Genomic DNA, 24,834 nt, shown 5'->3' on the forward strand with positions numbered 1-24,834 from the left:
CTTGGATTGTAAGTGCGCCTCTCAGCTGCTGTAGTTTTCTTACTTGGACAATGAGAGTTTATTTCTTTAACTCACTTCCCCACTCTATCTCTCCATACTCTGACAACATGCACATCTCTCTCTCAAGCAGACACTAATTTGGACACACTCAGAGGTGGGATGGAGCAGGCGGAGGAGGAGTGGGGGAGGGATGAGCGGGGGAAACAGAGGGAGATCACTGTTTCTCTTTTTTTTTCTCCCTTCAGCTCAGCAGGACGAAAGGGTGACACAGAGAGAGGAGAGTACCCTCCTGCACTTCTTCCTCTCTGTTGGATTCGTATGCTCTGGCCAGAAGTAGTTGTATTGATTGCCCCTTTGCTGTGAGAGTGCTACCGCAGCTGCTGCTGGTGCTGCTGATATTGTCCTGGAGACCCCCGTCCAGCTCTGGCCCTGCTCAGCCTGCTGTGTCCCGGGTCACTGGGGGGATGGCAGGCTGTGCCAAACGCTGCAAACAGGGACTTGTCAAGTTTGTCCTGTCCCTGCACAGACTGGTCACTGGGACCCTCAATAAAGGTATGTAAGAGCTCAAATGTCTTTTTTATGAATTTACTAAGATTTTCAGTTTTCTTGCAAGAGAGCAAATTGTGTTAATGTGTGTAAGTGTAAGTTGCAACTGCTGAAAGTAGAGTCCCAAGTGTGTGCGTCCCCGGGTGTTTTACACAATTATGTTGTGGCAGATAAGGCTGAATTAACATTAAAGCATCACAGGGGCAGAAGTGTCGACCTCATCTTTCATCTTCAGCCTTTATGATTCTTTTCTTTACTCTACTCTGTCTGCAGTTGACCTCGTTCTGTTCAGTGTGTTCTCCAGAGGGAGAGAAGGAGACTGAGATGAAGGGAGTAAGCAGCTAATAGAGAGGAGAAATAAAAGTGTGTGTGTGTGTGTGTGTGTAAGTGTGTGTGTGTGTGTGTGTGTGTGTGTGTGTGTGTGTGTGTGTGTGTGTGTGTGTGTGTGTGTGTGTGTGTGTGTGTGTGTGTGTGTGTGCACACGTGCACACTTGTGTGATGAATGTGAGTAATAAACGTGTCAGTGTGGCAATGGGGAAGAGGAGCTGTATACACATGACGCTGAGAGGAAGGGTAGGGTTTTACTGTTGTGATTTATTACGTGTTATTTGGTGTGGGTGTGTGTGGTTTGCTGCCTGTATGCAAAAGTGCTGTGTTTCTGTGTGTACGCAGTATTGAAATAGTATTTTTTTTTAAATGTTACTCTAGTGCTTTTACTGTTGAAGCAGGGAAGCAGCACAGGGAAATACACACAGAACCATGCTGCAGAAACTGTATGCTGCACAGTATCTGCCTGGAGGCACACACACACACACACACACACACACACACACACACACACACACACACACACACACACACACACACACACACACACTTACAGTATAATACTCTTTGAGCCAATTGACATTTTGTCTGGAGGGATGAGAAACATCAAAGGCATCAGTCACACATACAGTATACACACACACACACACACACACACACACACACACACACACACACACACACACACACACACACACACACACACACACACACACACACACACAAATGTTTATGGATGGCTCAAGCATTCAGCCACAGTGGGAAGAATTGCCTTCAAGGTCTCTCTTTTTCTCTCTCTCAAACACACACACACACACACACACACACACACACACACACACACACACACACACACACACACACACACACACACACACACACACACAACGTCATGAAGGGGCTACTGCTGAGGTTCGGTTGCATAACAAATTACTCCTTAGAAGAAAAACCCATACATGTGAGGAAGCAGCAGTAAAGATGAACATAAAGTCTTTCAGTGTCCCGTCACTGACACAAAGGAATAAAACAAACATACCTAGAGGCACTCAAGAACACACACACACACACACACACACACACACACACACACACACACACACACACACACACACACACACACACACACACACACACACACACACATACAACATGCGTGTAAAAAAAACACTCACACACACACAAACACTGATACACCCACACAGACAGTAATTAAATGAGCTTCAGGAACAAGAAATCTGCATCTGCAAAATATTAGACATCCAGACACACACACACACACACACACACACACGTGCGGAAAGACACAAATATACACACAGTCGCACATAGGCCTATGTCTGTGTTTTTTCAAAGCTCCACTTCCTGTGAGAGCTGCATCTGCAACAACATCAGATTAGAAAACGGCCAGGACAAATGGGCCAAACGCTAAGGTCCATGTGTTTATGGATAGTGTTTACGACCTGTCAGTTTGGGATGCTAGTGTTTTAATTGAAGAGAAGAGATGCTGCTCTGTGAGGAAGAAAAACAAATTACATTTTGCTCTGCTGTTGTAGTTTAATATAAAAAAAATGTCAGCCTAAACATCACTTTTACTGAGAGTACTGAGCTTCATTTAGGATTTCACAGATACTGTCTGAATCAAACACTGGAAAGTCACTTATCAAGCCATTTGCAGAGGATGCAAATGGATTCATCTCATTGGAATTGTTTTTTTGGTTTCCCTAATGTTGTTTAAAATTCCAATATTTAGCTTTTAAGATCCATTTTCTGAGGAAGGTCCGATGACAGAGCTGCTGCATAATGTGTTCATAAAAGCTTGTTTCAGGTCGTCTCCACTTGAACAGTGTTGTTTATTTATGCATATTTTATAAGCCCCTCTTAAAGGTTAAACATACAATATTCACTGCCACTAGATGTCGCACTAGCGCCAGCATCTCTGACCAAGTAACAAATGCTTCATCGGCCACCAGTGAAAATTAGCCATGCTGTGCTATGTTTAGCTCGTAGACTGATGTGTTTACAGTGTTTTGTTCTGTAAAAGACGTCTCAGTGCGGAAAAGAAGAGAACATTTTGTTTACATCTTTGCTGATTAGTGCTGGAGCCATCTTGTTTTGTAAATGTGGCCAGGACCAGGGAGGGGCTCATACTTTTACACACAACAAGACTAAATGTTTATGTGTTGAGAGGCCCAGTGAAAGTGGCTTCACACAACCAGAAGCAAAACTGAACACAAGTTACTCTGTGCACAGGAAAGCTGACAAACCCCCCCCCCCCCCCCCAAAAAAACAAACAAACAATCGAGCCCGCCTCTGCAGTCTGGTGAAGTCGACCTCACACTCATGGGTTGGTGCTCCAACAGAGTGTGACGTCATTACTCCATTATATCTTTACATAATTAATTATTTGTTGGCTGCTTTATATGTTTCAAAGGAAAAAAAATGTATACCCAATATTAAATATGAACCTTTCCATTAGAATTCATAAATTATAAGAGATAATGCCAAAATGATGACATACACGTGTCCAACCAATGCAGTTTTTCAATAATCCCCTAACCCTCAAAAAAGCTTCCATCATGTGTCACAGGCAGGTGTTAATCCACAGAATCGGCCTTGCTGTGTAAACAACTATGACAGCACACATGCTGCAGGCTGTGCTCTGTTAAAGCAACGCTAAGTAATAAAAAAAGACCTAAAGGCACATCAGACAATTTTCAAGATCTAAATGAAATAGCTGTAACATGTTAAAATTAAAGTCAAATTCAGTCAAAAACATATGTATCCATCATCATTAGTCCACTGTGAAGATGATCTGAAAAGATTGATCTGTGAGCCGAGTGAATGTCAGAGCAGCATTGACCTCTGCTGGTGCTACTGAGAAAATACAGGCCACAGGAAATAGAAGCCCACATTCAGTCGTCATGTTCAACTGTCAGTCAGTGGCAGGGGAGCTGACTACACACTTTCTACTTTGAACTATTCTGATTGTACCTGTATTTAAAGTTTCCTCTTGTGTAGCACAAATGATCTACTTTATATTCTTCAGGATGAAATTAAACACAAACTTTGGCTAAAGACCAAACTTGTGATCATTTTTAATCATTCCACTTTATCTACTTTATTTGTCAACCTACTGTATTTACTCCATAGAGTGTAGTGTTTTAATCCTTGTTTTAATTTGGGTTTAACTAGTTTGGATTGCCTGCATATTACACAGGAATTATCCATAGATATTTGTAATTATATAAAGTAGGTCATTTTATTCTATTTCAGGTTGCTTGTAAAACTGGTTTAGCACAGAACAGATGAAAATTAGCACACTCAGCCAAATCTTGCTGCATTTACAGAACGTTGTCTGTTGGATTATACATAAATAAACAGATGAAATAATGAAAAGAAAATAATTATCGGAAAACTAATTCAAAATAAGACATCAAAATAAATGTGTAATGTGTAAAGAAACATCACATTGAACAGATTGTAATATTTGGGTTGCAGTCTGTGAAAATATGACCATGATGCTCTGGGTTTCATTGTAGTGTTGTTTATCTGATGTGCTTCCTGTCGATATTTAGTGCCAACTATGTATTGAAGCCACAAATGTCAGTGAATAATCCAAAAATACAACCTCACTGCCTTAAATCCTTTTACTGAATTTCTTTGTGCGCAGATCACAGAAATGTGGACTTTTCTGGCCTCTGCTCTCTTCCTTTTAGCTGCAAGCTGATTGGACCAAATACCCGCTTTCATCACTTCTCCTCTCAGTTCATCTCTGACTGTTTCCTGCTTCCCTGCTCTGCTTCAACCCCAAACTTCTCCTCAGCTTCCTGCCACCTCTAAAACAAACACATGCAGTCAGGCTGAGCCAAGCTGTAGACAGCCTGCATGATTCCACTTATCCCCTCTGTGCAGCCTGCCTTCTGGTGCCTCCCGCCGGCGAGCAGAGCCAACCTGCCTGGCTGCACAGCCGTTCCCTCCGCGGTGGTCCGGGCGCAGGTGAAGGCACCTAATGGCAGCTATTAGCAAACAAAACCATTGTTGGCTGGAAATCCACAACAGAGCACAGGAAATACAACTCCTGCTTTTATTTTCCAGCCAGAGTTTAGCAGCAACTTGCACCTCACATTAGTATGAATACAAATCATCCCACTGTTTCCCTGTGTCACTGTTTAATGCAGCAATAATGTCTTGAAAAATGAACTCAGATCTGCTCAAATATTTTTAAACTGCTTTACATTTTCCCCTGGAGGGGTTTTTGGTGAAAATGCTTCAGAGGGAACTTTCCTAGAGGAACAAAACATAAGATTAACAACTTTAAATATGCTGACTCCCCTCAGTCTTCAAAGCATCAGTCTGTTGGGAAAAGGAGACACATGATCCAATGTTAATCATCCTTCTCCTCCTTCCTCTCTGGTTCCTGTCTCCACTGGAAAAGACTCCATTATAAAAATGGGGGAGTAAGAACAGCTGCAACAAGGAAACGTGCTGTCCTGGATTTGATTTCATTGTCATTTAAAGTGTCTCGTTTGGATGTCAAAGATGAAAGTTTCAAATTGGCCTGAATCTCAGTTTGTTGTGCAACTCTCCTTCAGACTTGTGTTTCTCAGACTGCCCAGAGGAGGGCGTCAGATCCCTCCTCCTCCACTGTAAGCACCGACTCTTCACACTGTCAGAGCAGATCAGAGCAGAAGTGGGGCTGAGTCTGAACCAATTGAGGCTTTAAATATTCAGCGTCTCAAAGTGTTTGCTGATGAAGCAGCTCCTCCTCTGATGAGCCGACGAGCGATGACACGCGGCGAGGGGGGGATTCTCAAACTGAGGGTTCACCGGCTTCGGCCTTGAGCACTCAGATCTGAGGTGCTCCTCATAATTACTTCATAAAATATTCAGCAGCTCCTTTTTTCTTCTCTTCCTATCAGATATTCGCTTCAGGTAACCCCCCCCCCCCCCCCCCCCACCCCCCCCCCCCTAGCTTTGAGTCATGGGGGCTCGGCTGCACTTTTGTAGTCAGAGAAGAGAAGGTGGGAAAGTGGGATGGATGAGTAAATGAGAACGTGAGAGGATGAGAGAACATGTACGTGTGCAGGTCTGCGTTTGTGAGGGAGCGTGTGTGTGTGTGTGTGTGTCTTTGTGCACATGTGCTTCGATGTGGATATTAGAGTGTGTGGGCCTCTCTCTGCGTACAACACTTGTAGGTGTGCTGCTGCTGCTGCTGCTGCTGCTGCTGCTGCTTAGCTCCAAAATGCTGTCATATCACTTCTAATGTGCCGGAGGGGCCCACGGCTCACACAAAATATAAAGCATAATAAGGCTGTGGGCCCCAGCAACCATCCCACCCCCACAACCCTGTAAGCAATCCCCAGGCTGCATACGATTAACACCTCCATCACCCTCATCTGCTGAGGAGGGAGAAAGGGGAGGCACAGGGGAGGAGAGTCAATAGAGGTGTTTGTATTCACTTCACACAAACCACTGGGGTACTTTAGGTAAAGTTAAAGCTGCTGTTAACAGCTGCACACGACGGAAATCTACATTTTCTTTTCCCATTTGCATTTTGGAGGTAACAGCACCGTGGTGTGTGCTTTAAGTGTCTGTGGCCAGGAATAGTGGCGGAGGATGACAGCAGCACCCACAGGCAAGGTGATGCTGTGTCTGAAACATTTGTGACAAAAAGAAACAGTAAATATGTCGGCCGGGCTGAGGAGTGAACAGATAAACTGCTCTGTGTTGGTGTAATTCTTACTGCTTTACGGTCTGTGCCAGTTCACCTCGAGCTGACCGGGGGTTTCAAAGAGCCAAAGTGGAGTTTTTCCACATCTTGACAGGTGACATATAAAGTATGTGGGTGGTGTGCCGCGGTGAATCTTTCAGAGAGACTCACAGATTCCCCCCGGCCTTGAGGCAAAAGAAATAGACTGTTGTCATGGAGAGAAAGCTGGAGACGGCAGAGATTCACAGACTCAGGCCGCTGCTCATTTAAATAAAATACTGTTAGCTGTGATCAGTCTCGTACAACTGGCCACCAACACCACTCTTGTTCTCAGCTGCATAAACGACTGGATGAGAGAGCAGATTTTCTCACTACGTGTGGTCACACTCACAAATTGGTTTCATTTGTTCAGGTTTTCATGAATCGGTCTCTGCGGTTCCTGCTTCCACCCACGGTGAATACAAATGGAGTCTGATTTTTTTCCTCTTACTGAGAATTCACATCTCACAATGGGCCTGAGAGTTATCTCATAATTACGAGTCCCCGTTTCACAATTACTCGAGACAATAAATCGTAATTACTATTTATCCTTGAGTAATGGGACAGGAGTTCTCAGAACGTACGTGAGAATCATCAGTTTTTCAGATGAATTCACTGAAACTGTTAACAGCCAATTCAGCTACTTACTTTTCTAAAATATACACAAATATAGGCTAAAACATAGATCTCGAGTTGTAGCCAACTCACTGAATTGATGCTATCTGCTCACACACGTAAACACCTTTAATGTTCAGCATAACAATTTCAAAAATACTTAAAAAACATATGTTTATATTCAAGCTTATGGATATAAATGACAGGATGACAAACAGACAAACAAAAAAACATGCAATCATACTAAGTGGTGGAAAGTAGCTATGCACATTTACTTAAGTACTTTGAGGTAAATGTTTACTTGAATTTTCTATTACACACAACTTGCTGCATTTCAGAGGGAAGTATCGTACTTTTATCATATAATACTACATATATCAGACAACTATTCACATTACACATACCCATTATTTTGAAATGCTACAATTCTCAAAACAAATCTCAATATTTCCTGTATAATCCTGATTCAGATATGAACTGTTTCCATTAATCATGTTTAAATGGTTTCATTAGAGACACTAAAATGATCCAATACAGTTTTACACAAAAAGTGAAACTGGAGAACAACAACAAGCAACATGGCCCCTCACATTAATGGTGACCATTTAATTATGAATTTAAAACGTCTGAATCCGACTATTTCCAGGGTTCAGGTGGAATTGTTTTTCTTTTGTCCACATGGGGGCAGCGGAAAAAAAAACCTGAACGCAACATTGACCTTTCATCGAGGAAGTCACCAAACAGTTTCTTATTCCTGCAGCCAGCAGGAGCAGCTATGCAGAGTGTGGGTGTGTTTGACCATCAGGTGAATATAAGTCTAACAGTTGAAGTTCTGGTTTCAGGGAAATGAATTGGATGTGGAGCAGCTGAATGTCAGCTATGTTCACCTGCTGCTCTCTAAGTCATGTGGTGATGGATAAGCAGGTAATAAAAAATACTTATATTTGCTACTGAGTCTGTAAATGGCAGCGAAACAGCAAAGTCAAGGGCCATTAAAACCAAACCAATGATTAAAGGTCAAAGTGAAATTCTTCTAGATAGATAGATAAAGGGCGACTTTAACATATTCAAATAACTTTATTCATCTGATCAACAATTCAAATCCAGTTCAAACAAACAAACAAACATACACATGAACCAATAAGCAGCACCAAATTATACACACTCATAGATATCAGTTCTCTGAATGTGCCAGATTATTTTCATTGAGATCCATGAAGTTTTCTCTGGGAAAAAAATGTAAAAATGCCAATTGCTCCCACCAAAATTCTGTTAGTTCTTCCCCGGCCCATACCACATCCTTACACCAAGTTTTGTTGGAATCTGTTCCCTTGTTTTCTTGTAATCTTGCTTATAAACAAAACAACCAAACTACCAAGAAACAGACAGGGGTGAAAACATAAAGATCCAAAGTAGAGTTGACTGTCACGTCTTGTGATTATCAGGGACACTGATGTCACTGAGCCTTTTATTTTCAGCGTCTTGAACGTAGCAATCACGTTTAGATTCAGCACCATTACACAGCAGAAGGAAAAAAACTAATCAAAACAATAAGTTGACAAGCACAACCCAGACCCGTCTGCGTGGCTGGATACTAATAGAGGGGATTTGTGTTTTGTAATTCGGAAGAAATGATCCTTTAAGCGATGATGATGAAGGTGATGAAGGTGATGAAGGTGATGATGATGATTTTGCCTGTGTTTTCTCACTCTCTGCATATTGATCGCAGTCAGGCTTTGTCGTACAGCTTGGGACTCGCCGCCCATGTGCGAGCAACTGACACATGTTTGGCTTTGAGGGAGACTGACATGTGACTGACTCTTCAACGCAGGTATTGGCTGACGTTGGCGGCTTTACACCTCGTTCTCGTGTCGATCAGGGTCTCAGAGCTCGTCCTCTCCGGCTCCTCGCTCCAGTAAATCAATGGGTTTGTCCTGATGACTCAGACGACACTGAGCCAGTTTGCGGCCCAGGTGCAGTTTTCACTCCTTCTTCCTTTAATCTCGCTGTCCTGACTGCCGCCCCCCCCCCCCCCTTCTTGTTTCCGCTCCCTGCCTCTGTTTGGTTCCACCATCCTGTTTCTGTCACTCTCTCCCTACTCCCTCGCTCCCTCATTACATCTACCCCCCCCCCCCCCCCCCCCTCCCTCCTCACCTATCTGCCCTCCATCTTTTCTGGCCTCCCAATTCTCTGCTCTCATTCGCTTCTCGCCACCTCCCCCCAGCCTCCTCCTATCTGTGTTACACCCCCAATTCTCCACTCCAATTTGTCTCGCTCTCCTTTCCTCCCTTCCTACAGTTATTACCCCCCCCCCCACACACTCTCTGTCTCATTTCTTTCACACGCTCCGTCTCCCCTTCCCTCCCAATTCACCGCTCCCCTCGTCCCCTCTCCTCTGTGTGGTCATCACTATGACAGATTCTAGCCAGCCTCCGTCTGATAAGAGCAGGCGGCGTCTAACCAGCCAATTTATTATTCACTGCCTGCTCGCCACATTTTCTGTGCTTGTCAACGCCTTCTCTCTCTGCTGTCAAATACGTTCTACCTTTCACCCCCACACACTGACCCCATCCTTCTCCTTCTCTACACGCCGCATTCACTCATACAGGCAGCCATCTCAATCTAGTAAAAGGTCTGTTGTGTAATGGTTAATAAATGATGAGATAGAAGGAGGCTGGCACTCCGAATGATCCGCAGCAGCCCGGACAGGACTGAGAAGCAGCACGATGTCAGGCTTAATGTCTTGGAAGACTTCGGCTGCCGGCCTGATGTGATGAACCTGTTGCTGTCAGTGTTGTTGCACAGCTACTGTCTGCGAAGCTGTTTTGGTTTTCCTTGTTTAAACCACTGAAATGAGCAGAGACAGATACAGTAGGTGGGTACATGCCATTCAAATATCCTCAAGACTTTTATAGACGTGCACATTTGTAATAATTTCCACAGATGTTTCCCTGGAAAAAAAACATGTAATTTGATATTAAACGTGAAGAGAGAGAGGGAGATTAGTTTAGACATTTCCAATTTCTCCAAATGTTCAGCTGATAGTTCAGGATGAAGGAATCGGTGAAGCTCAGAACAACAAATTGAACAAACTATAAAAAGCTGCCTCTGCACTTTGTCTCTATTTTCTCCAAAATTAGAACGAAACTATAAAGTTCTTTTAGGCAAACCTAATAAATTTAACGGAATTGACAGAGCAATGAAGTGAAGAGTTACTGCTTCTTTATATTTAGACCCACGAGCCCGTTCCTTTAAAGTTGAAGTCACAAACTCCTTCAGCAGCTGTGTGGATGTTTTGGGAGCACAGGAGAAAGTTGAGTAATTATCACAGAGCAGTAAAGTCCTCTGGTGAAGGTCAGGGTGGATGGATGAGCAAACAAAAGATGTCAGTTATATTTATACAGGCCTGTAGCTCAATATCACAAACTGGTAGAAACAAATGATTTAGTCCCTTCGATAGATAAAGAAAATTAAATTCTTATATTGGTCACAACATACTTTGTCATCAATTGTGGAAGAATATGTATCTCATGGTATCATTCAGGAAATAGAAGACGTTAAAATATCATCACATGACCTCTGTCTAGTTCCGTGCACTGCAGTAAGGTATTTTATCTTTATCTCTGTTAATGGACGGCCTTTGATTGTTAATGTCCTCCCTGATCTTTCCTCGTCCATCCACTAATTTATGTTTGATGACTTTCAGCTCTTCTCAATCGATGTTGTGACCTGTTTTGGTCGGATGTTCAGAAAACAGCTGACGCCGTCTGTTTTCCGGGTCTCTTTGACTTGTTATTTCCGTGTTTTTGCTTCTAACCAATGTCGTGATCTCCACAACCTGAGTCCCAGACGTCCTCTATTCTTCTGTTTCTATGGCGCACAGGCAGATCCCACTTGTTATCGTGTTAGCATCCTTACTGTAAGTCATGTGATGGTGTCCAGTTGCTTAACAATTCTATACTTTCAGATGCTCTAGATAAAGTAACTCATAGATTCTCCAATAGCAAATCTTCCATTTAAACAATGAATATAGAACCTTTGTGTTTAGACAATCCTCACTAATATTCGGCCGAACTAAGGAAACAAATGGACTTTAGGACCTGAATATATTACCATTCATTTAAATAATAACATTATCTTTCAGTGTCACACCAGGAATCATCCAGCGTTGGAGGAGCTTTGTGTCTTCTGGGTTCTGGGATCTGTGGATGTTGTGAAAAAGATTAAATACAAAATCCGATCTTTATTCTGACCTGATTCTGTCATAGATGTAGGTACATGACCTACATGGTCAGGATTAAGGAAACATGGATACAACTTACTTTGTTTAGATTAGGTTACCTTCATTATCATTTCCCTAAGATTAGAGTGACTGTGGTCACCAGGGTTGACTCCCACATGCCAACATTTCTCGCTCTTTCTCATTTTGTTTTAGCTGTAAAGAAAAAAAGTGAATGCATTTGCAGTTTTGCCAAATGTGTGAATTCGACTGTATCACCCAATCCTCTGCGGCGATGCTGTTTGCCAAGTTGTTTAAAATGTGCACATTTCCACTTTTCTGAAAAGACTTCTGATGTCGTGTGGAGATTCAGCCTTGACCTCAGAGAAGCTAAAGTAATATCACTACAAGTTCTGCTTAAGAATTCACACGATCCTTCTTAGCAGATTGTCGTACGATTGGTTCCTCGACTACTGTTCCCAAGGTCAAGAATATTTTGTTATCTCTATTGTTTTTCTATTGTGTCCCACTTATTGCCTGATTATTGAGAAAGTGAGAAATGTCTGTTCTCCTCTTTGGGCTTTTTTTCAGTTTATCCAGTGGATTTTCACAGTGTTTGATCAACCAGTGTCTCTCTGTGCTCTGTTCGACGTGTGTGTGTAACTCCTCCACTGAAATTTAACATCGTCACTACAGCAAATCACGCTCCCTTATCTCGTCTATTCAGCCCAGCTCTCACAATTTAATCAGTATGTGTGTGTGTGTGTGTGTGTGTGTGTGTTGCTGCTGCGGTGTGTGTGTTTAAAGACTTGTTTCTCTCTGTTGATATATTGCCACTCATTTTGTGGTTGTTTCTATGTGTGCATGCGCGTGTGTGTGTGTGTGTGTAGTTGTGTGTGAATGCATTTGTCAGTGTTTGATTTTGATTGGAAAGTGCTCTCAGATCTTTCTGCAGAGCGAGAGCAGGAGAATGAGGAGGTATTTGTGTGTGTGTGTGTTGGAGCATACTTAAAACAATGCGACATACGCACATGGACACACACACACACTCGTGCCCTGCAGTGATCCTTCTCACTTTCTCTGATTCTCTTTTCATCTCCATTTCCTTCCTCCCCTTATTCTCTCACACTTGTTTTTTTTACTCTGCATTCAGACGACAGCAGCCGGTGGCTTTTAATGAATGCCGTGGCCTAATGACTTTATCATTGGCCTTGATGGCCTCAGCTCAGCCACGGCGATGTCTTGGCTGTAAATTGTTTTCCGAACTAAAGCCACGTGAAGAATTTCAATAGGCGCTTGGGTCAATACCGTCCGTGCTGCCCACCAATCTCTACAGCGGCGTGTTGCGTGGAGGTCAGCAAAGGGTTAAGCGTGATTGACACGGGAGTAGATGTGCGAGGTGGACTGGGTTGTGGGCTGACGTCATTCTCGTGGTGGCTATTGTTGTGTGTGGTGCGTGTGTGGCATGGTTGTGTGTCTGTGTGTAGTCAGTTGATGGATTCATCAGGAGGATCAAGGGGAAAACCACATCTGATACACCGTGTTGACACCGGCGCCGACATCTGCGAGGCGGCTTTTCTGCAAATGTTGTGGTGTCAGATGTACGTGGCTTTGTCCGTGAACCCACCCGCTATCAGAATAATTACACCCGCTCACACACACACACACACACACACACACACACACACACACACACACACACACACACACACACACACACACACACACACTAATAGACATGCACACACACGCCACCTGTCAGACCGTGCATGTACAGATAAAGCAGCACCCTCCACAGTGAGACTGTTTGCCTGCTGAATAGTAAAACGGGGATGGATCCATCCAGCCCTCCCTTATCTCCCCTCACCTCTTGCACTCTTCATTTTGCTCCAGCTCTCTCTTTCACCCCCCCCCCCCCTCCCCTCACTCTGCCTCCCCTGCAGTTTGTGAATCCTCCAAATGTATCTGTCTCTTCTTCCTCTTCTCCTCCGCCTCTCTCCTCTCTTTTTCTCCTCTTCCCTCTCGTTGTTTTCTCATTGAGTTTTTCTCGTCCTCTCCGGACACACACACACACACGCACATAAACCCCCCCCCAATCCCAATCCCTCTCCCCCTCTCTCTCTGTCTTTTCCTGTGCAACAGTGTGCAATCCCCATTTCCACACCAGACAGACAGAGACGGAGCGGCTGAGAGGAATAGAGGAAGAGGGAGTAGAGAGAGAGGCAGAGACAGAGGGAGGCAGATACATAAAGAGGCACACAGGAATTGATGGAATGACAGTCTGGTGGCAGGGGACACACACAGAGGAGAGAGAGAGATGAGCAAGAGAGAGAGCGGTAGAGAGAGCGGTAGAGGAAAAGAGAGAGAGAGAGGAGGGAGGGTGTGACGAGGCGGAGAGATGAGGGGGATGTAAAATAGGCAGCTTCAGTGACAGCGTAGACAAAGGTAGCTTCAGAGTGCATGTGACACCCTCTTTTTTCATTCACACACACCACTCTCGCCCTCTCTTTATCACACACACATCCTCACCTCTCTTCTCACTCACTCACTCACTCACAGAGGGAAACACACACCCTGGAGCAGAAGCAGCAGAGCTCTGGTTGTGAGGCAGAATGAGAAGTGATATCTGTATTTCCACACATACAGGCTGGCTGATGGACTAACTTTCATTACAACACACACGCACACACACACACACACACGCACACCTGCTGTATGCAGACTCACTAGCACACCTTGATTATAGGCTTGCGGACACACACATACACACATTCACTCGCAAGCTCACACAGTCTGTCTGTGGCCAGAAGTCAACATGGGTCTTGTGATGGGAACCTTTTCCATGCAAACCAAGCAGGTGAACTACCGCAAAGGTAAGAATGAAATTTTCTTTAGATTTATCAGATCACTCAGGAAGTGTTTGTGTGTGTGTGTGTGTGTGTGTGTGTTAGTGCTTTTTCTTAAATGTGAGGACATGTATGTGCCTGTCACATGAGAGCAGCACCTGTCATGTTGTGTGTTGTGCCCTAATGATGGAGTCTTGTATGTTTCCTCTCAGAGTCATGAATATTGTACTAGAAGTGCATTATGGGATTGAGCTCGGCGTATACTGAGCAGGGATGTAAAGTTAACAAGAAAAACTGCCATTCATTATTGGTTTAAGATGCAATCTCCAGGCCATCTGTTTGAACTGCGGAGTTAGGAATGTGTGTACGTGTGTGCGTGTGCGTGTGCGTGTGTGTGTGTGTGTGTGTGTGTGTGTGTGTGTGTGTGTGTGTGTGTGTGTGTGTGTGTGTGTGTGTGTGTGTGTGTGGTGTGTGTGTGTGTGTGTGTGTGAGTGAGAAGCTGTGCCATTGGGTTTGTCTATAAAAGGTGATGGTATTTACCCCTGTCTGCTCTCCAAACCAACCTGCTTCCTGTCTGCCCTGCCCTGCTACTGTTTGACAGCAGGAAGCTGGCACTGACACTTGACTCATGCATGCTAATGTGTCCATACACATAAATTACTGCGAGCAGGTTTGTCCAAGTAAATATAGTATATCACATATGCACATAATTGACAGCTTTATGATACAGGAATGTGCACGGAGGCTGTGGCAGCATTGTGTGTGTCTGTGTGCGCAGTAAATCAGTGTGGTGTCATCCGTCAGCCTTTGGCCGTGGTGTGTCCTGCGTGTGTTGACCTCGGACCTGATGGTTATCACCTGCAGACACACAGAGCTGCATCACAAACACTAGGAGACAGAAAACAGCAGCCGGGTCATGTTTCGCCATTTGTCATATGTGCAGAGGGAGAAACGGGAGAAGGTCTCGCAAGAACCCTCTAATTGGACCATTAAGCCGAGTAAGCTCATGCAGGTTGTGTGTTACATAGGCTGTGACAGAAGCTGTGGAGGTGATCTAAGTGATGTCAAATATGTTGTGTAAGTCGCTCAAGAAAAGACCTTTCAGCTGTCTGTGTTATCTGGGTCAAACATTACAGCCGGACCACACAGAGTATTGGAAACTGCTGTAAAAAATACTTTGGGGACTTATAGAGTGTTTCAGAATCCAGGCATACTGTATATAGCATCCTGCGTAGGCTGTTTAGTTTAGATTCCGACCTGCGCCTCGTTTCATTGCATGGCAACAGCGCTCAGCAGTCTGGTCCAGATCTGTGATGAATAGATAGTTGTGGCCCTTTTCAAGGTGGATTGTTTTTCTCAGCAGCCTAAAATATAAAACCTACAGAAAGATGAGGCAGAGAAAACAAACACACACACACACACACACACGTCAGAAACTCGGCCGATGTTGTCCTCTTCCATTTAAAGCACAACCCATTTACTAGTTGGGAACGGCAACAATGCTTACGAAGCAACTGTTTTTAGGTAATTTTGTGCGGGAAAGTCCTCTCCTCTGGAGTGTCGTGTAAATAAGGAGCCACTTTGAAGTTTTGCACTGTTGGTTGTGAGGAAGAAGAGATAGATGAGTAAAGTGGGAGGGAGTGGGAGAGGAAAAACTGGGAAAAAGTTGAGAGGGGAGGTGAGGTTGCTCCTCAGGGGGCTGCAGTGTGAGTGAATGCATTTATGTGTGTGTGTGTGTTTCGCCATCTGCTGCGGCGTTATAAAAAGGGGCCTAATGAAAGCAGGGCAGGATTCATTTTGCATGGAAGCTTGGCTCATCCTCCATCGCAGCTCGGAGCCAGGCAACAACCAGCTGAGATGAACCCAAAGTAAAGAAAACCGAAGTTTTCAGGACAAACACTCCGACTATGCTGTTTGATTTATCGAAAGGGTATTTGGACCGAGGTCCATATGGCAGTTTATTGCTAGACTGTAAATAAACATGGACAACGTATTTACTTCCTCTTGTTGATTTATTGAATAAGTCTCATAAAAGTACTAACTACAAATTTGGAACTCTGATTAACAATTAAATTAATAACTATAACCAAAATTACCATATAGATAGTTAGCTAAGTTGAAGGATATGGAGTTCTTGACAGTGTAGAGGTTGGCAAAATTCACTTATGCAACATTAATAAAAAAGCATTTGTGAAAGGAAAACATTTATTATGAATATAATAAAGTATAAAAACACAAATTACTAACAGTGTAATTACTAAACAAAGATGTGTATATGAGTATACGTGTGTGTGTCTGTGTGTCTGTGTGCTTCCAAAATGGCGGCTGGCCAAAGAGATAACACCCTTCCCCCGCCTATTGGAATGTTTACGACCTGTAGAGATAATGAGGTGAAGGGATATGCATGTGTCTGTGTGTGTGCCAAATTAGACAAAGTTACTAGATTGGATGCAACGAAAGACTGTGCAGAGCATAACAGACTAACATTACTTTCTCAATAACTTGTACCCAAAATATCACAACACCACAAATCAAACTTATAAACATCACACAGAATCCAATAAACAGTCTTGCTTAGCCTAGTATAATTATTAAGCCCAGTTGTGTTACCCGTCCGTGGAAAGGGGAAAAAGGAAGTTGCTGTGCAGTTCGAAGTTTTGTGTCGTCTTGCTGGTTTCTATTGAGCTGTGTAGCTCAGTTGCTGGTTGAAGTTTTCCTGCAGGACATCGCATCGCTGCTAGGACGTTGGTAGAGCTTGGAGGGCGAGGAGGTTTCCTTGGTGAGATGAGCTGGAAGCTGCACCTTTGTGCTCCTCTCGAAGAGTTGGATGGGAAGAGAAGATGTGAGCTGGAGAAGAGGCTCGACAGCCTTCCCTCCTGTGGAAGGATTGTAGGAAGAGGGCAGAAGAGAGAGAAGAGGGGGAGACCTGGCCTTATATTGGCCCGGTGACCTCACAGGTCATGGGGTCCAGAGTGACCAATGGGAGTTGAAACCTGTGTCCCTGGGGGGGTTTTCACACCTCTGTGTGAAGTTGATGCCCTCTGGGAGACTGAGTTCCTTGCTCTGGTTTTTGATGGCCCCTGGGAGACTGAGTCCTGGAGGGACATGCTGCTTCAGGCTTTGACGGCACATGTAGGCCGAAGTGTGGTTTCACAAAGAACCATGGCCCAACAGTGGTTAGGCTTCACTTTTGGGGAGCTGTCAAGTTGTCCACCTTCACATACAATGTATGGTTTAGACCAGCGGACAGATGAAAGCTCAGATGGTCACATTCAGATGTTAAGACTCAACAGAAGAAGAAGTGTGTGGTCAATGTGCTGAAACTGAGGACGTAGGTGAAAACTGTTGAACCACAGAACGACCATTTTACATATTCACGACATCATTGAATCCCATAAAATTCTGCCTTGTGTCAACGGGTTTCAGCTTCGTATCTGTTTGAAAATCTGCTCACTCTGACATTGCACAGACTTTGGGAGCCCGCAGGGAAAAGCAGTTTTAATAACTGATTCAACTGATCAGAACATTTGTGTTCACACATACAGTCTCTCTGCAAGGGGAATATCTAGAAAAGACTCTCTGTCACTGAACAGTGGACGTAAAGAGATGTGTGCCTCTTCCTTAGTTATTCTGTCACTAGGTCCTTTTTTGAAGAAAAACAAGTGGTCAGAAACTTCCATTTTGAAAAGGCAACACTCATTAGGGAAACTCCCAAAACTTGATCTGCCGATCAGCATTGTATCTTCACGTTCACTTGTCTCATTTTGCAAATAATAATCAGAATCAAGATTCAAAATATTAGAATGTCCCTCAGTAGAGCGCATATACCTCCACCGAGATCCAACAGTCCCCCTATGGATCCGCACAAAGTTGCACACTCTCATTAACATCATTCCCCTAAAATATGCCAGATTTTTTTAATCAAGATTCATGAGTTTGGTGAGAAATTAAAGAAAAAGTCTCGTAATGCTAAAGAAAGTTAAAAACAAAACACTGGCTCGTCACCATAACGTAATGGATTCCTCCTTGGGTCGTGCCCCGCACCTCCACAAAATGTCATGTAAATTGGTTTGGGAGATCTTGTGTAATCCTGCTGATAAAAAAACAGACAAAACCTCTTTGCCGGAGGTAAAAATCCGGCCCCTCTGTCTTGGTATAATAAAGTGCACTTTTATACATTAAGATTATCAAGCAATACAGAGGTGAATAAAACTATTTATCACTTTTAAAAGCTCCTTCAGTCTTTTCATGCTGACCTGGAGCTGAATCTTATCTGGACGGATACGCAGCACAGAGCTTATTTAAGTATTTATGCCATTTTCATTCATCACTATGATGCCAGATGAATGACTAATAAAGCACTCAACAAATGCTGTCCATTTACAGTCATCCAGATTTTTTCACTGTGATGAAAAGGGAGAAATGAGTTGCTCCACAAACTAAAGCCGGTGTTTTTCTCTGGTTTGTTAAATCAGGCCGATGAAGCAGACGTATTAGCCGGTGTCCTTGGGTCCAGAGTGTTGTGTGGCTGGAGGTTGACATTAACACGTTTATCTACTTGCATCTCTCCTCACCTGGGGCAGAACAAAAAGAAATTCACCCACTGTCACTGTGCACAAACGGCTCTGCTCACATGAAAAATTTCCCAGTGGGTATGTTATAAACTACAAAACCTGCCCCTCGCCAACACATTCATCTCCCTGTCTGTTCGCTCCATTTGTTTTCGCCTCGACTTTCATTTCTCGGTACTCTCCCGCTCTGTCAAGTGAATTTTGGCTCTCCCTCTCTTTGTCTTGCCTTCCCTCTCACCTCATTTCACCTCCTCATTTTGTCTTTTATGTGTTTCTCCCTCCAATTTTTTCCCTTTCTGTTCCCCGAGCCCGCTCTCCCTCTTGATCTGTGGCTACTCGTCTGCCTTTGCTGTTTATCTTAGGGTTTTCTGTCTCTTTCTCTCGAACCCCTCACATCTCTCTGTGTTTGGAGTCTTGCTCCGAGGGTAGCCCCGTGCTGCTCCGAGATCGCTCAGACTGTTTGAAGCCTGGCTAATCATGTCGGGTTGTAGTTTGGGGGCCAGCGGAGTAGATGTAAATAGACGTGTCTGTTTGGGCATGTGTGAGTGTATCTGGATGTTCTGGAGAACAAGCGCCTCAGCGTTTCCATCTGCTGTGGGGCTAAATAGCTGAGAGGAGACCTGTTTTTTTTTTTTAATAGGCTTTATAGCCTCCACCTCTCTCTCCTCCCTGCACATCAAAAGCAGCGCACCAGAAGGGCCAATTAGACCAGTAGAATAGCTTTATAGGCACATGGCAACATGGAAACGGATATGCGGCTAATCCCGTGCCTGAAGCATGTATGTGCTTTCGTGTCACCGAGCGGAAGCGTGTAATGATGGGATTTTGATATTAAAACATCTCACATTTCTTTCACACTCTGCTCTACACTCATATGCACATATATTTACTGGGAGCATCATTTCCATTAAGAAATATCTGCCCGTCATTTAAGATCCTCTGTCAGCGTTTGATCTTCCAGTGTTGCAAATTAAACCCATATTTGCGCGTTTATGAAATAAATATAAAAAATCCATATGCTGTATAAATAAAGAAGCTACATTAGCATAATATTTGCAGGCAAAGGCTTTGCTCAGTTCTTCAAAGATAAACAACAGTTTCCATGTAATTTAGCTCCGCAGACGGCTCGGCTCCGCGCTCGCCTCCAGGCCTTTCTAATATGGGGCCAATGAGAGAAATGCAGATGATGAATATAGATAGCTACTTAGCTCTGGATATATGGTTTGGGTTGTATGAGCACAGTTGTGACAGCGCTGACGCACATCACTGGAAACAAATGAATGTGGCTGTTGGAAATGAGAGCCACGTAGTAAACAGTGTTTTACACCTCGTGCACAAACATGAACTGTCGCAGCAACGTGAATTCAAATCAAAACAGTTGTCTTTTTCAGCAGATGCATATAAATACATCTATGCAATGTATTGAAATCCTAAGATCAAGTCTAATTTGATTTTCTTTGACTTCTAAAGACACATTTCTGACACAAATCGCCTGGTTTTTCTTGTTGTTTTGTACATTTCATATTTAGATTTGATTAATTTCTCATTGTCACACTGATCTGTTACAGAATTGTGTTATTAAAACATGAGCGGGTGGAGGGTTTCCAAACACAACAAATTTGTCCTTTCTATCTACATATTCATCGCACTAATTAAACCCTACAGGAACTGTTTCATGGCTAATAAAAACTAATCTGTTTTTTGATTTTCTTAAATGGGGCAGCACAACAACTCTTAAAACAAATCCCATAATGTCACAAATCAGTTTTTATATCTTTTACTTTTGAATTAAACTGCGGGGGCCATCTGTCGTCAAGCAAATCTACACACACACAAGCACGCACGCACGCACGCACGCATGCACGCACACACACACACACACACACACACCCCTGAGTTTGGTTTGTGACCTCTGAGAAATAAAAGGCTGTTGCTCTGTGAAGGAAGGACAGAGGCAAGATGAACAGCTTCAATTACTCGCCAAATAAAAAACCCAGGTGAATCTGTGAGGACAAATAAGAAAAGCTTGGACATTTATCATCGCTCTCGCTGACGTTCACACACACACACACTGCGGAAGGTGTCGTGTTTTCCGTACGTTCATCGCTCTGTTGTTTGTGTTACAAAATGTTGTTGACAAACAATCTCTCCCTGGAAATAACACGCGCTGACCGTTTTCGACTGTGTGTCATCCGACTCCGAGGAAGCAGGGATGTGTGAGGATGTGTGTGCTGTAAATAATGCATGATGTGCTGTATCCCTGCGCCCACATAAGCGTCGAGGTCAGTGAGTCATGGTCCGCGGTTGTGTCGCGTCAAAGATACAGTTTCTTCTTCTCTCCGCAAAGGGACACAAAATGACAACAAGCAAGTCAAACACAGTTTTTCTTTCCTGTACAGCTCTACAAGTCTGCACTAGTTGCACTGTTTTTATTTTACATTATTGATTAATACAGTTGTCCACCCATCCTCACTATCCATCCATCCATCCGTTATCTATAGTGCTTATCCTTTTAAGGGCCGAGGGGGGCGGGAGTCAATCCCAGCTGAGATTGGGTGAGGAAACCCTGGACTGGGAAGGGCTGATATACAGTATATTCACACCTACGGTCAATTTAGAGTCTAAACCTAACCCCAGTCTGCATGTCTTTGGGAGGAAGCCGGATTCCCTGCCGAACCCGGATTTGAACTGTTAACCTTCTTGCTGTGAAGCGACAGTGATAACCACTATATCACTGTACCGCCTCAATACAATCCTTCTTTACTTTAATTCTATCACTTTGTCCTAAAAATGTCAGATAAACAAATTAAAACCCCTCCTTTGATTTCTATGAAGCGCACATGCAGTATTGACGGGCTGCTTGTTGGATCAAAAGAAAATGTTCAAATGTGGAGCCAGAGAAAATGTTCAAAAACTGTTATTAATTTGGTTGAAGTTTTCCCCCCCTGCCTGTTTGTTTGAGATTAGACTTCACAAAAACAACTGAATGGATTAATATGAAACTTGGGTGGTTTTGGATCAAGAGAGAAGCCATTACATTTCGGTGTGGATCTTAAATCATGGGACGGATCCAGGATTATTATTTTGTTTTTCAACATTTTCTATGATGTTCCAGGGAATAATTCATGGATTTAATAAAGAAAATTAGGCATATTAAGGGAACCAATATCTACGAGTGTGTGGAATTTTGTGCAGCTCTACTGAGTGGCACTATTTGTTTGTTTGCCTGTCTGTTTGTAGCATTACGTAAAAGTACTGAACCAATTTCCATGACATCTCATGAAGGGGCGGGCCACGATGACCCAGTAAGAACACATTACATTTTGGTGCAGATCTGGAACAGGGGGTGGATCCAAGGATTTCTTTTCACTTGGAAGTCTCTTCAACATACTCGTTGATTATTTGAGAGAATAATTTATGGATCTTGAGGAAAAAAAGGGCACCGATATTTACGTGGGAAATTTGCTGCAGATCCAAATTAAATCCCCGTCTAGTGAATTGAAATGTGCTTTCATAAGGGGACTGTTGTCGGAGGTGTAATCCGAGTGCTGTACTGTTTTGTCAGTAGAAACACCAGGGGTGACACATGTAACACAGTGAGTGTCGTTCTCAGCTCTGTCTGTTTCTCTTTGAATCCAGCGGGATTTAAAGAACCAGTTGAATTATTAACAGTGTTTTCCGGCTGCTCCTTCCTCCGCCGCCGTATGCGTGTGTGTTTACAAAGGCATCCAATGTCAATCTAGTTAGCTGTGACAACAATGGTGAAGCAGAAACCGTGTCCAAGAGGAAGGCGACACTGTTCCCTCCACCCAGTCTCTCTCTCTCTCTCTTCCTCTCTCTCTCTCTCTTCCTCTCTCTCTCTCTCCCTCCCTCTTTAGTCCTTCCCATTGATTCCCTCTTTAATCACTCTTCATCTCCCGTCCTCCTGCTCTCACTCCAAATTCTGCCGTCGCTGTGCTTTACCCCTTCTTCTCCCTCTCTACACATCCATCCTTCCTCCCCTCCATCCTGATTCCTCACTCTCTCCACTTAATCTGTCCCTGCTTACCCCCCTCCCCTCACTCCTTCCCTCTTTTCCCCCTGGATGAGGACAGATCAATAGCGGAGGCTCCTTTTAATTATTCTATTTTTTCATAATGTGATGGGAGCTGGCAAAGAGGCTCGGCGTGCATCCACTAATAAAGACGCGGGGAAAGTGTCAGCGTGATTTGGACAGCGGATAGATATTAGTATTGATTGGTATTGATTTTCCTAATAGACATGTTCTTCCCTGTCTGAAGCTGCTGAGTGATCGCAAAGCCCTGTGTGCCAACAGGCCGGTGTCACACAGCAGCTGATAGATTTATAATCTATAACCGCTGATGGATCTTTTAGGAGGAGAGGAGGGAGATTTTTATGCTGCACGTCCGCAGGTTGGTGTGAATGTGCAGCTTTTTACAGAGCTGAGCTGAATTTCTAAAGCTTCCACTCAGTCTTTTTTTAATCTTAATCAAGATCTTTAGAGTTGTTCACGCTCTCTCTCTCTCCTCCTCATTTTCTTTGTTTTTTTCACCACTCAGAATATTTCGTATGTTTGCATGTCCCCCTCGCTCTCCCCTCCTGTCTCTCTCTGCCAGTCGCCCACTCTTTTGGCTTTTGTTATCCACTTCTTTCTTTTTCTTTTGGCTCTCCGCATCTCATTCTAATCTCCCGCTGGAAGCTTTTCTGTTGTGTTTCCTGTTCTTTCTTCCATTGCCAAATATGTTTCTATCTTTGCAGTCACTGCTATTCCCATCCTCATGCCCTCCTCTTCCTACTCTTGCTGTTTCTCCCCTCCTCTCTTCTCCACTCCTCTGTCTCTTATTTAATTTTTCTGTAAAAGTGTGGCAGGGGTCTCTTGTGAAACAGTCTGCCTGCAAGGGAAGCACCAGGCGATTCGGCAGCAATATTTAACATACAAGCACGAAAGCAACACACCCTCGCCAACATCTTGCTCTCTCTCTGCGCTCTTACAGACAGACTTTGAAATGATCACCAGAAGGAGAAATATTTCTGTCAGCGTGTGGGCCTGTCAGAGAGACGGCGGAGGGGGGGGGGGGGGACAAGTCAGGAACAGTGTTTGATACAACATGAACACGAGGCTGATACGTGTGTGGAGATTTATAGGCAGAGATGGACGGATAAAGGTGTACTGTCATAGGCCATATGTGCCCGGAGACAAATTCAGAGATGGATGGTGAGGAGAGAGATGGGTGGATATGGTCTAAGGCTAAAGATGAAGCAGGGTGAAGGGAAGATGGGGAGAAATCATTTTGATAGCCTCTAAATTCCAAAAGGCAAATAACAGTGGGTTACAGTATATAGCTGGGCAAGTACAGGGTGTGTGTGTGTGTACTTACCTCAATTACCTCTTTAGTCATAAACGCAGGCCTCATTGATACCGAAGCCTTTTCCTAGTGAGGCGAAACATTCTTTCTGAGGTCGTGGTTAAGGTCAAGGATAAGGTTTTGGTTTGGCTGTCCACAGATGATGGACGTTGATGCAAAGCCCTAATAGGGACGGCTGTGTGCAAACCTGTGTGAGTGTGTGAGTGTATGAGTGTATGAGTGTATGAGTGAGAGAGTGAGAGAGTGAGAGAGTAGCAGGAAATAGTCCTGCTTCATGATGCTGCATGCTGAATGGATGCCACCAGAGACCTGATCAGCCATTCTATTTGGCTCTCGGTTGGTGCAAGTGCAAAATATATGTACTTGTTTGTGTGTGTGTGTGTGTGTGTGTGTGTGTGTGTGTGTGTAGCATGACATACCCCCCACTGCTGCCCATTCTGTCTCTCTCTCAGTTGCTAAAAACACACACACGGAGCATTATTGAGCAAATTCTCATAGTAGCAGATTGCAGTTTTTATTTTTTTACTCACCAACAAAATCTTTCCAGCTAAATGTCCATATGGCTTCCTGAGAATCACGCCTCGTTCATTATTCA

At 43.8% G+C, this 24,834-nt stretch overlaps 1 protein-coding gene across 2 annotated transcripts in view; it reads left to right on the top strand.

The window, feature by feature from the left end:
• Positions 1 to 295: 295 nt before the first annotated feature.
• Positions 296 to 24,834, top strand: part of LOC117769460 (Kv channel-interacting protein 1-like) — a 39,984-nt gene continuing 15,445 nt past the window's right edge. Inside the window, exon 1 of one of the 2 annotated variants that reach the window (XM_034598357.1) lies at positions 296 to 552. In XM_034598357.1, the coding sequence (XP_034454248.1) occupies positions 465 to 552 (88 nt within the window). In that variant the 5' untranslated portion in view covers positions 296 to 464. Of the gene's footprint in view, positions 553 to 13,641; positions 14,330 to 24,834 lie in introns of those variants that run through there. The other variant, XM_034598359.1, reaches the window with a different exon arrangement.

Source organism: Hippoglossus hippoglossus, chromosome 10, assembly GCF_009819705.1.
Source record: "Hippoglossus hippoglossus isolate fHipHip1 chromosome 10, fHipHip1.pri, whole genome shotgun sequence".
In the NCBI taxonomy this organism is placed as follows: domain Eukaryota; kingdom Metazoa; phylum Chordata; class Actinopteri; order Pleuronectiformes; family Pleuronectidae; genus Hippoglossus; species Hippoglossus hippoglossus.